This window comes from Takifugu rubripes, chromosome 8 (assembly GCF_901000725.2).
Source record: "Takifugu rubripes chromosome 8, fTakRub1.2, whole genome shotgun sequence".
Classification (NCBI taxonomy): Eukaryota; Metazoa; Chordata; class Actinopteri; order Tetraodontiformes; family Tetraodontidae; genus Takifugu; species Takifugu rubripes.
In genome coordinates this window covers 17,614,280-17,627,426 of record NC_042292.1, presented here as the reverse complement: position 1 = coordinate 17,627,426, position 13,147 = coordinate 17,614,280, and the positions used below count along the sequence as shown (strand labels likewise).

General features: G+C 41.5%; 2 protein-coding genes across 2 annotated transcripts; both read left to right on the top strand.

Moving 5' to 3' along the window:
- Positions 1-399: 399 nt before the first annotated feature.
- Positions 400-4,665, top strand: LOC115250857 (uncharacterized protein DDB_G0271670-like; the record flags this gene model as incomplete). The annotated part of the gene is made up of 7 exons (XM_029841116.1): positions 400-855; positions 2,093-2,241; positions 2,528-2,748; positions 2,808-3,062; positions 3,131-3,366; positions 4,045-4,357; positions 4,442-4,665. Coding segments are annotated over 7 exons (1,854 nt in total), but the record flags the coding sequence as incomplete, so codon positions are not given.
- A 3,610-nt stretch (positions 4,666-8,275) lies between these two features.
- Positions 8,276-10,417, top strand: LOC115250856 (uncharacterized protein DDB_G0271670-like; the record flags this gene model as incomplete). The annotated part of the gene is made up of 5 exons (XM_029841115.1): positions 8,276-8,787; positions 8,843-8,923; positions 9,012-9,231; positions 9,568-10,052; positions 10,090-10,417. Coding segments are annotated over 5 exons (1,626 nt in total), but the record flags the coding sequence as incomplete, so codon positions are not given.
- Positions 10,418-13,147: the final 2,730 nt, after the last annotated feature.

The following is a 13,147-nucleotide window of genomic DNA, read 5'->3' as shown; positions in this document are numbered from 1 at the left end:
CACAACTTCTGCAACTACATCATCACCAACCACATCAGCAACAACCAGTCAAACATCAAGTTCAACAACAAGTCCATCCACACCTTCTGCAACTACATCATCACCAACCACATCAGCAACAACCAGTCAAACATCAAGTCAACATCAACAAGTCCATCCACAACTTCTGCAACACATCATCCCAACCACATCAGCAACAACCAGTCAAACATCAAGTTCAACAACAAGTCCATCCAACCTTCTGCAACTACATCATCACCAACCACATCAGCAACAACCAGTCAAACATCTAGTTCAACAACAAGTCCATCCAAACTTCTGCAAATACATCATCACCAACCACATCAGCAACAAACCAGTCAAACATCAAGTTCAACAACAAGTCCATCCACAACTTCTGCAACTACATCATCACCAACCACATCAGCAACAACCAGTCAAACATCAAGTTCAACATCTACAAGTCCATCCACAACTACATCGTCACCAACCACATCAGTAACAACCAGTCAAACGTCTAGTTCAACATCCACAAGTCCATCCACAACTTCTGCAACTACATTGTCACCAACATCAGCAACAACCAGTCAAACATCTAGTTCAACAGCAAGTCCATCCACAACTTCTGCAACTACATCATCACCAACCACATCAGCAACAAGTAGTCAAACATCAAGTTCAACAACAAGTCCATCCACAACTTCTGCGACTACATCGTCACACCAACATCAGCAAAGCAGTCAAACATCAAGTTCAACAACAAGTCCATCCACAACTTCTGCAACTACATCGTCACCAACCACATCAGTAACAACCAGTCAAACATCTAGTTCAACATCCACAAGTCCATCCACAATATCTGCAACTACATCAGCAACAACCAGTCAAACATCTAGTTCAACATCCACAAGTCCATCCACAACGTCTGCAACTACATCGTCACCAACCACATCAGCAACTTCAGGTGTTGAGCCAATCTTATTGTTTCAGCAACTTTACCTCAAGAGATTTTTCGAGAAGAACTCACTAACCCCAACAGCACAACATACAAAGAACTTGAAAGTCGAGTAATAGACACGGTATGTTGACCTTTGTATACAATTCTTTCCATTATTGACTTTTAGAATTTCAATTAAAGAAATGTCAAAGTATTCACAATTAAGTCCATTCAAGTCAGTGTTAAATTTAATAATATTAATTAGTTGGTTGTTTGAATTTAATCAATTTGGATCCAAATTTAATCCAAGTCAGTCGAAAGTCCAAGTTGTAATTTCAGTCATACACCAGTGCAAGCCTTGGAAGTATAAGAAAATGTCATGTTTCAATATATTTTTGATGGTTCAAAAACATACATGTTATAGTGTTATACATTTTTAATAATTCATTTCCACAATTCACTTTTTACAGTGTACACCTATCCTACACAAGAACATATGGAAAGAGATTTGTCCGCTGCTTTGTGAAAACAATTCCGGTAAGTATTTTTCAGTCAATAACTGAATACAGGTCATCAGTATTTTAGTGTTTCCTGTGTTAATTTGAACATTAGAAATCTACAGATCTCTCTCAATACCCTCTGATTTCTGTCTTTTAATGTAGCCGTGCTGTGCGTCTACGACAAGATGCAACTGCAGCTGATATTGGGGTTGTGCTCCGCAACAATATCCCCATTTTCTGACCCTCCCAAATAATGACGAAGTTGCTGAAACTTTAGCAATTGCAGCAAGTAGCAATGAGACCTTAAGTGTGGCTCTGTCTGCATCCTCAATCCAAACTATATGTAAGTAAACGCAAAGAGGAAATCAAGAAAGACAAAGTTTTTGGTTTCAGTCAATAATCTATTTAAAAATATTTTTTACAGCTGGTCCAGTTCCTTTAACTACTGAGCCTGCAACTACAACAACCATAGTTGCAGCAACTAACAACTCCACCAACGACATCAGCAACAACCAGTCAAACATCAAGTTCAACATCAACAAGTCCATCCACAACTCTGCAACTACATCGTCACCAACCACATCAGCAACAATCAGTCAAACATCAAGTTCAACAACAAGTCCATCCACAACTTCTGCAACTACATCATCACTAAACCACATCAGCAACAAGCAGTCAAACATCAAGTTCAACAACAAAAAGTCCATCCACCAACTCTTGCAACTACGTCATCACCCAACCACATCAGCAACAACCAGTCAAACATCAAGTTTCAACATCTACAAGTCCATCCACAACTACATCGTCACCCAACGACATCAGCAACAACCAGTCAAACATCAAGTTCAAGAACAAGTTCCATCCACAACTTCTGCAACTTACATTTGTCACCAACATCAGCAACAACAGTCAAACATCTAGTTCAACATCCACAAGCCCATCCAAACTTCTGCAACTACATCGTCACCAAACAGCAGCCAATAACCAGTCAAACATCTAGTCAACATCCACCAGTCCATCCACAACTTCTGCAACTACATCATCACCAACCACATCGCAACAACCAGTCAACATCAAGTTCAACAACAAGTCCATCCACAACTTCTGCAACTACATCGTCACCAACATCAGCAACAACCAGTCAAACATCAAGTTCAACATCAACAAGTCCATTCACAACTTCTGCAACTACATCGTCACCATCCACATCAGCAACAAGCAGTCAAACATCAAGTTCAACAGCAAGTCCATCCACAACTTCTGCAACTACATCATCACCAACCACATCAGCAACAACCAGTCAAACATCTAGTTCAACATCCACAAGTCCATCCACAACTTCTGCAACTACATCATCACAACCACATCAGCAACAACCAGTCAAACATCAAGTTCAACATCTACAAGTCCATCCACAACTACATCGTCACCAACGACATCAGCAACAACCAGTCAAACATCAAGTTCAACATCTACAAGTCCATCCACAACTACATCGTCACCAACGACATCAGCAACAACCAGTCAAACATCAAGTTCAAGAACAAGTCCATCCACAACTTCTGCAACTACATTGTCACCAACATCAGCAACAACCAGTCAAACATCTAGTTCAACATCCACAAGTCCATCCACAACTTCTGCAACTACATCGTTCACCAACAACAGCAGCAATAACCATTCAAACATCTAGTTCTAACATCCACAAGTCCATCCACAACTTCTGCAACTACATCATCACCAACCACATCAGCAACAACCAGTCAAACATCAAGTTCAACAACAAGTCCATCCAGAACTTCTGCAACTACATCGTCACCAACAACATCAGCAACAAGCAGTCAAACATCAAGTTCAACATCAACAAGTCCATCCACAACTTCTGCAACTACATCGTCACCAACCACATCAGCAAAAAGCAGTCAAACATCAAGTTCAACAGCAAGTCCATCCACAACTTCTGCAACAACATCATTCACCCAACCACATCAGCAACAACCAGTCAAACATCAAGATTCAACATCAACAAGTCCATTCACAACTTCTGCAACTACATCGTCACCAATCCACATCAGCAACAAGCAGTCAAACATCAAGTTCAACAGCAAGTCCATCCACAACTTCTGCCAACTACATCGTCACCAACATCAGCAACAAGCAGTCAAACATCTAGTTCAACATCCACAAGTCCATCCACAACTCTGCAACTACATCGTCACCCAACCACATCAGCAACAACCAGTCAACATCTAGTTCAACAACAATTCCATCCACAACTTCTGCAACTACATCATCAACCAACCACATCAGCAACAACCAGTCAAACATCAAGTTCAACATCAACAAGTCCATCCACAACTTCTGCAACTTACATCGTCACCATCCACATCAGCAACAAAACCAGTCAAACATCAAGTTCAACAAGCAAGTCCATCCACAACTTCTGCAACTACATCATCACCAACCACATCAGCAACAACCAGTCAAACATCTAGTTCAACATCCACAAGTCCATCCACAACTTCTGCAACTACATCATCACTAACCACATCAGCAACAAGCAGTCAAACATCAAGTTCAACAACAAAAAGTCCATCCACAACTTCTGCAACTACATCGTCACCAACGACATCAGCAACAACCAGTCAAACATCTAGTTCAACATCCACAAGTCCATCCACAACTTCTGCAACTACATTGTCACCAACATCAGCAACAACCAGTCAAACATCTAGTTCAACATCCACAAGCCCATCCACAACTTCTGCAACTACATCGTCACCAACAGCAGCAATAACCAGTCAAACATCTAGTTCAACATCCACAAGTCTATCCACAACTTCTGCAACTACATCATCACCAACCACATCAGCAACAACCAGTCAAACATCAAGTTCAACAACAAGTCCATCCACAACTTTCTGCAAGTACCATCGTCACCAACATCAGCAACAACCAGTCAAACATCAAGTTCAATATCTACAAGTCCATCCACAACTTTCTGCAACTACATCATCACCAACCACATCAGCAACAAGCAGTCAAACATCAAGTTCAACATCAACAAGTCCATCCACAACTTCTGCAACTACATCGTCACCATCCACATCAGCAACAAGCAGTCAAACATCAAGTTCAACAGCAAGTCCATCCACAACTTCTGCAACTACATCATCACCAACCACATCAGCAACAACCAGTCAAACATCAAGTTCAACATCTACAAGTCCATCCACAACTACATCGTCACCAACGACATCAGCAACAACCAGTCAAACATCAAGTTCAAGAACAAGTCCATCCACAACTTCTGCAACTACATGTCACCAACATCAGCAACAACCAGTCAAACATCTAGTTCAACATCCACAAGCCCATCCACAACCTTCTGCAACTACATCGTCACCAACAGCAGCAATAACCCGTCAAACATCTAGTTCAACATCCACAAGTCTATCCCACAACTTCTGCAACTACATCATCACCAACCACATCAGCAACAAGCAGTCAAACATCAAGTTCAACAACAAGTCCATCCACAACTTCTGCAACTACATCATCACCAACCACATCAGCAACAACAGTCAAACATCAAGTTCAACATCTACAAGTCCATCCACAACTACATCGTCACCAACCACATCAGTAACAACCAGTCAAACGTCTAGTTCAACATCCACAAGTCCATCCACAACGTCTGCAACTACATCGTCACCAACATCAGCAACAACCAGTCAAACATCTAGTTTCAACAGCAAGTCCATCCACAACTTCTGCAACTACATCATCACCAACCACATCAGCAACAAGTAGTTCAAACATCAAGTTCAACAACAAGTCCATCCACAACTTCTGCGACTACATCGTCACCAACAACATCAGCAACAAGCAGTCCAAACATCAAGTTCAACAACAAGTCCATCCACAACTTCTGCAACTACATCGTCACCAACCACATCAGCAACAACCAGTCAAACATCTAGTTCAACATCCACAAGTCCATCCACAATATCTGCAACTACATCAGCAACAACCAGTCAAACATCTAGTTCAACATCCACAAGTCCATCCACAACGTCTGCAACTACATCGTCACCAACCACATCAGCAACTTCAGGTGTTGAGCCAATCTATATTGTTTCAGCCAACTTTACCTCAAGAGATTTTTCGAGAAGAACTCACTAACCCCAACAGAACAACATACAAAGAACTTGAAAGTCGAGTAATAGACACGGTATGTTGACCTTTGTATACAATTCTTTCCATTATTGACTTTTAGAATTTCAATTAAAGAAATGTCAAGGTATTCACAATTAAGTCCATTCAAGTCAGTTGTTAAATTTAATAATATAATTAGTTGGTTGTTGAATTTAATCAATTTGGATCCAAATTTAATCCAAGTCAGTCGAAGTCCAAGTTGTAATTCAGTCATACACCAGTGCAAGCCTTGGAAGTATAAGAAAATGTCATGTTTCAATATATTTTTGATGGTTCAAAAACATACATGTTATAGTGTTATACATTTTTAATAATTCATTTCCACAATTCACTTTTACAGTGTACACCTATCTACACAAGAAAATATGGAAAGAGATTTGGTCCGCTGCTTTGTGAAACAATTCCGGTAAGTATTTTTTCAGTCAATAACTGAATACAGGTCATCACGTATTTTTAGTGTTTCCTGTGTTAATTTGAACATTAGAAATCTACAGATCTCTCTCAATACCTCTGATTTCTGTCTTTTAATGTAGCCGTGCTGTGCGTCTACGACAAGATGCAACTGCAGCTGATATTGGGGTTGTGCTCCGCAACAATATCCCCATTTCTGACCTCCCAAATAATGACGAAGTTGCTGAAACTTTAGCAATTGCAGCTAAGTAGAGCAATGAGACCTTAAGTGTGGCTCTGTCTGCATCCTCAATCCAAACTATATGTAAGTAAACGCAAAGAAATCAAAGAAAGACAAAGTTTTGGATTCAGTCAATAATCTATTAAAAATATTTTTTACAGCTGGTCCAGTTCCTTTAACTACTGAGCCTGCAACTACAACAACCATAGTTGCAGCAACTACATCATCACTAACCACATCAGCAACAACCAGTCAAACATCAAGTTCAACATCCAACAAGTCCCATCCACAACTTCTGCAACTAACATCGTCACCCAACCACATCAGCAACAACCAGTCAAACATCAAGTTCAACAACAAGTCCATCCACAACTTCTGCAACTACATCATCACTAACCACATCAGCAACAAGCAGTCAAACATCAAGTTCAACAACAAAAAGTCCATCCACAACTTCTGCAACTACATCATCACCAACCACATCAGCAACAACCAGTCAAACATCAAGTTCAACATCTACAAGTCCATCCACAACTACATCGTCACCAACGACATCAGCAACAACCAGTCAAACATCAAGTTCAAGAACAAGTCCATCCACAACTTCTGCAACTACATTGTCACCAACATCAGCAACAACCAGTCAAACATCTAGTTCAACATCCACAAGCCCATCCACAACTTCTGCAACTACATCGTCACCAACAGCAGCAATAACCAGTCAAACATCTAGTTCAACATCCACAAGTCCATCCACAACTTCTGCAACTACATCATCACCAACCACACATCAGCAACAACCAGTCAAACATCAAGTTCAACAACAAGTCCATCCACAACTTCTGCAACTACATCGTCACCAACATCAGCAAACAACCAGTTCAAACATCAAGTTCAATATCTACAAGTCCATACACAACCTTCTGCAACTACATCATCACCAACCACGTCAGCAACAACCAGTCAAACATTCAAGTTCAACATCAACAAGTCCATCCACAACTTCTGCAACTAAATCGTCACCAACCACATCAGCAACAACCAGTCAAACATCAAGTTCAACAACAAGTCCATCCACAACTTCTGCAACTACATCGTCACTAACCACATCAGCAACAAGCAGTCAAACATCAAGTTCAACAACAAAAAGTCATCCACAACTTCTGCAACTACATCGTCACCAACGACATCAGCAACAACCAGTCAAACATCAAGTTCAAGAACAAGTCCATCCACAACTCTGCAACTACATTGTCACCAACATCAGCAACAACCAGTCAAACATCTAGTTCAACATCCACAAGCCCATCCACAACTTCTGCAACTACATCGTCACCAACAGCAGCAATAACCAGTCAAACATCTAGTTCAACATCCACAAGTCTATCCACAACTTCTGCAACTACATCATCACCAACCACATCAGCAACAAGCAGTCAAACATCAAGTTCAACAACAAAAAGTCCATCCACAACTTCTGCAACTACATCGTCACCAACGACATCAGCAACAACCAGTCAAACATCAAGTTCAAGAACAAGTCCATCCACAACTTCTGCAACTACATTGTCACCAACATCAGCAACAAGCAGTCAAACATCTAGTTCAACATCCACAAGCCCATCCACACACTTCTGCAACTACATCGTCACCAACATGCAGCAATAACCAGTCAAAACATCTAGTTCAACATCCACAAGTCTATCCACAACTTCTGCAACTACATCATCACCAACCACATCAGCAACAAGCAGTCAAACATCAAGTTCAACAACAACAAGTCCATCCACAACTTCTGCAACTACATCATCACCAACCACATCAGCAACAACCAGTCAAACATCAAGTTCAACATCTACAAGTCCATCCACAACTACATCGTCACCAACCACATCAGTAACAACCAGTCAAACGTCTAGTTCAACATCCACAAGTCCATCCACAACTTCTGCAACTACATCATCACCAACCACATCAGCAATAACCATTCAAACATCTAGTTCAACATCAACAAGTCCATTCACAACTTCTGCAACTACATCGTCACCATCCACATCAGCAACCAGCAGTCAAACATCAAGTTCAACAGCAAGTCCATCCACAACTTCTGCAACTACATCATCACCAACCACATCAGCAACAACCAGTCAAACATCTAGTTCAACATCCACAAGTCCATCCACAACTTCTGCAACTACATCATCACCAACCACATCAGCAACAACCAGTCAAACATCAAGTTCAACATCTACAAGTCCATCCACAACTACATCGTCACCAACGACATCAGCAACAACCAGTCAAACATCAAGTTCAACATCTACAAGTCCATCCACAACTACATCGTCACCAACGACATCAGCAACAACCAGTCAAACATCAAGTTCAAGAACAAGTCCATCCACAACTTCTGCAACTACATTGTCACCAACATCAGCAACAACCAGTCAAACATCTAGTTCAACATCCACAAGTCCATCCACAACTTCTGCAACTACATCGTCACCAAACAACAGCAGCAATAACCATTCAAACATCTAGTTCAAAAACCACAAGTCCATCCACAACTTCTGCAACTACATCATCACCAACCACATCAGCAACAACCAGTCAAACATCAAGTTCAACAACAAGTCCATCCACAACTTCTGCAAACTACATCGTCACCAACCACATCAGCAACAACCAGTCAAACATCAAGTTCAACATCAACAAGTCCATCCACAACTTCTGCAACTACATCGTCACCAACCACATCAGCAAAAAGCAGTCAAACATCAAGTTCAACAGCAAGTCCATCCACAACTTCTGCAACAACATCATCACCAACCACATCAGCAACAACCAGTCAAACATCAAGTTCAACATCAACAAGTCCATTCACAACTTCTGCAACTACATCGTCACCAACCACATCAGCAACAAGCAGTCAAACATCAAGTTCAACAGCAAGTCCATCCACAACTTCTGCAACTACATCGACACCAACATCAGCAACAAGCAGTCAAACATCTAGTTCAACATCCACAAGTCCATCCACAACTTCTGCAACTACATCGTCACCAACCACATCAGCAACAACCAGTCAAACATCAAGTTCAACAGCAAGTCCATCCACAACTTCTGCAACAACATCATCACCAACCACATCAGCAACAACCAGTCAAACATCAAGTTCAACAACAAGTCCATCCACAACTTCTGCAACTACATCGTCACCATCCACATCAGCAACAAGCAGTCAAACATCAAGTTCAACAGCAAGTCCATCCACAACTTCTGCAACTACATCATCACCAACCACATCAGCAACAACCAGTCAAACATCTAGTTCAACATCCACAAGTCCATCCACAACTTCTGCAACTACATCATCACTAACCACATCAGCAACAAGCAGTCAAACATCAAGTTCAACAACAAAAAGTCCATCCACAACTTCTGCAACTACATCGTCACCAACGACATCAGCAACAACCAGTCAAACATCTAGTTCAACATCCACAAGTCCATCCACAACTTCTGCAACTACATCATCACTAACCACATCAGCAACAACCAGTCAAACATCAAGTTCAACAGCAAGTCCATCCACAACTTCTGCAACTACATCGACACCAACATCAGCAACAACCAGTCAAACATCAAGTTCAAGAACAAGTCCATCCACAACTTCTGCAACTACATTGTCACCAACATCAGCAACAACCAGTCAAACATCTAGTTCAACATCCACAAGCCCATCCACAACTTCTGCAACTACATCGTCACCAACAGCAAGCAATAACCAGTCAAACATCTAGTTCAACATCCACAAGTCCATCCACAACTTCTGCAACTACATCATCACCAACCACATCAGCAACAACCAGTCAAACATCAAGTTCAACAACAAGTCCATCCACAACTTCTGCAACTACATCGTCACCAACATCAGCAACAACCAGTCAAACATCAAGTTCAATATCTACAAGTCCATACACAACTTCTACAACTACATCATCACCAACCACGTCAGCAACAACCAGTCAAACATCAAGTTCAACATCAACAAGTCCATCCACAACTTCTGCAACTACATCGTCACCAACCACATCAGCAACAACCAGTCAAACATCAAGTTCAACAACAAGTCCATCCACAACTTCTGCAACTACATCATCACTAACCACATCAGCAACAAGCAGTCAAACATCAAGTTCAACAACAAAAAGTCCATCCACAACTTCTGCAACTACATCGTCACCAACGACATCAGCAACAACCAGTCAAACATCAAGTTCAAGAACAAGTCCATCCACAACTTCTGCAACTACATTGTCACCAACATCAGCAACAACCAGTCAAACATCTAGTTCAACATCCACAAGCCCATCCACAACTTCTGCAACTACATCGTCACCAACAGCAGCAATAACCAGTCAAACATCTAGTTCAACATCCACAAGTCTATCCACAACTTCTGCAACTACATCATCACCAACCACATCAGCAACAAGCAGTCAAACATCAAGTTCAACAACAACAAGTCCATCCACAACTTCTGCAACTACATCGTCACCAACGACATCAGCAACAACCAGTCAAACATCAAGTTCAAGAACAAGTCCATCCACAACTTCTGCAACTACATTGTCACCAACATCAGCAACAAGCAGTCAAACATCTAGTTCAACATCCACAAGCCCATCCACAACTTCTGCAACTACATCGTCACCAACAGCAGCAATAACCAGTCAAACATCTAGTTCAACATCCACAAGTCTATCCACAACTTCTGCAACTACATCATCACCAACCACATCAGCAACAAGCAGTCAAACATCAAGTTCAACAACAACAAGTCCATCCACAACTTCTGCAACTACATCATCACCAACCACATCAGCAACAACCAGTCAAACATCAAGTTCAACATCTACAAGTCCATCCACAACTACATCGTCACCAACCACATCAGTAACAACCAGTCAAACGTCTAGTTCAACATCCACAAGTCCATCCACAACTTCTGCAACTACATCATCACCAACCACATCAGCAATAACCATTCAAACATCTAGTTCAACATCAACAAGTCCATTCACAACTTCTGCAACTACATCGTCACCATCCACATCAGCAACCAGCAGTCAAACATCAAGTTCAACAGCAAGTCCATCCACAACTTCTGCAACTACATCATCACCAACCACATCAGCAACAACCAGTCAAACATCTAGTTCAACATCCACAAGTCCATCCACAACTTCTGCAACTACATCATCACCAACCACATCAGCAACAACCAGTCAAACATCAAGTTCAACATCTACAAGTCCATCCACAACTACATCGTCACCAACGACATCAGCAACAACCAGTCAAACATCAAGTTCAACATCTACAAGTCCATCCACAACTACATCGTCACCAACGACATCAGCAACAACCAGTCAAACATCAAGTTCAAGAACAAGTCCATCCACAACTTCTGCAACTACATTGTCACCAACATCAGCAACAACCAGTCAAACATCTAGTTCAACATCCACAAGTCCATCCACAACTTCTGCAACTACATCGTCACCAACAACAGCAGCAATAACCATTCAAACATCTAGTTCAACATCCACAAGTCCATCCACAACTTCTGCAACTACATCATCACCAACCACATCAGCAACAACCAGTCAAACATCAAGTTCAACAACAAGTCCATCCAGAACTTCTGCAACTACATCGTCACCAACAACATCAGCAACAAGCAGTCAAACATCAAGTTCAACATCAACAAGTCCATCCACAACTTCTGCAACTACATCGTCACCAACCACATCAGCAAAAAGCAGTCAAACATCAAGTTCAACAGCAAGTCCATCCACAACTTCTGCAACAACATCATCACCAACCACATCAGCAACAACCAGTCAAACATCAAGTTCAACATCAACAAGTCCATTCACAACTTCTGCAACTACATCGTCACCAACCACATCAGCAACAAGCAGTCAAACATCAAGTTCAACAGCAAGTCCATCCACAACTTCTGCAACTACATCGTCACCAACATCAGCAACAAGCAGTCAAACATCTAGTTCAACATCCACAAGTCCATCCACAACTTCTGCAACTACATCGTCACCAACCACATCAGCAACAACCAGTCAAACATCAAGTTCAACAGCAAGTCCATCCACAACTTCTGCAACAACATCATCACCAACCACATCAGCAACAACCAGTCAAACATCAAGTTCAACATCAACAAGTCCATTCACAACTTCTGCAACTACATCGTCACCATCCACATCAGCAACCAGCAGTCAAACATCAAGTTCAACAGCAAGTCCATCCACAACTTCTGCAACTACATCATCACCAACCACATCAGCAACAACCAGTCAAACATCTAGTTCAACATCCACAAGTCCATCCACAACTTCTGCAACTACATCATCACCAACCACATCAGCAACAACCAGTCAAACATCAAGTTCAACATCTACAAGTCCATCCACAACTACATCGTCACCAACGACATCAGCAACAACCAGTCAAACATCAAGTTCAACATCTGCAAGTCCATCCACAACTACATCGTCACCAACGACATCAGCAACAACCAGTCAAACATCAAGTTCAAGAACAAGTCCATCCACAACTTCTGCAACTACATTGTCACCAACATCAGCAACAACCAGTCAAACATCTAGTTCAACATCCACAAGTCCATCCACAACTTCTGCAACTACATCGTCACCAACAACAGCAGCAATAACCATTCAAACATCTAGTTCAACATCCACAAGTCCATCCACAACTTCTGCAACTACATCATCACCAACCACATCAGCAACAACCAGTCAAACATCAAGTTCA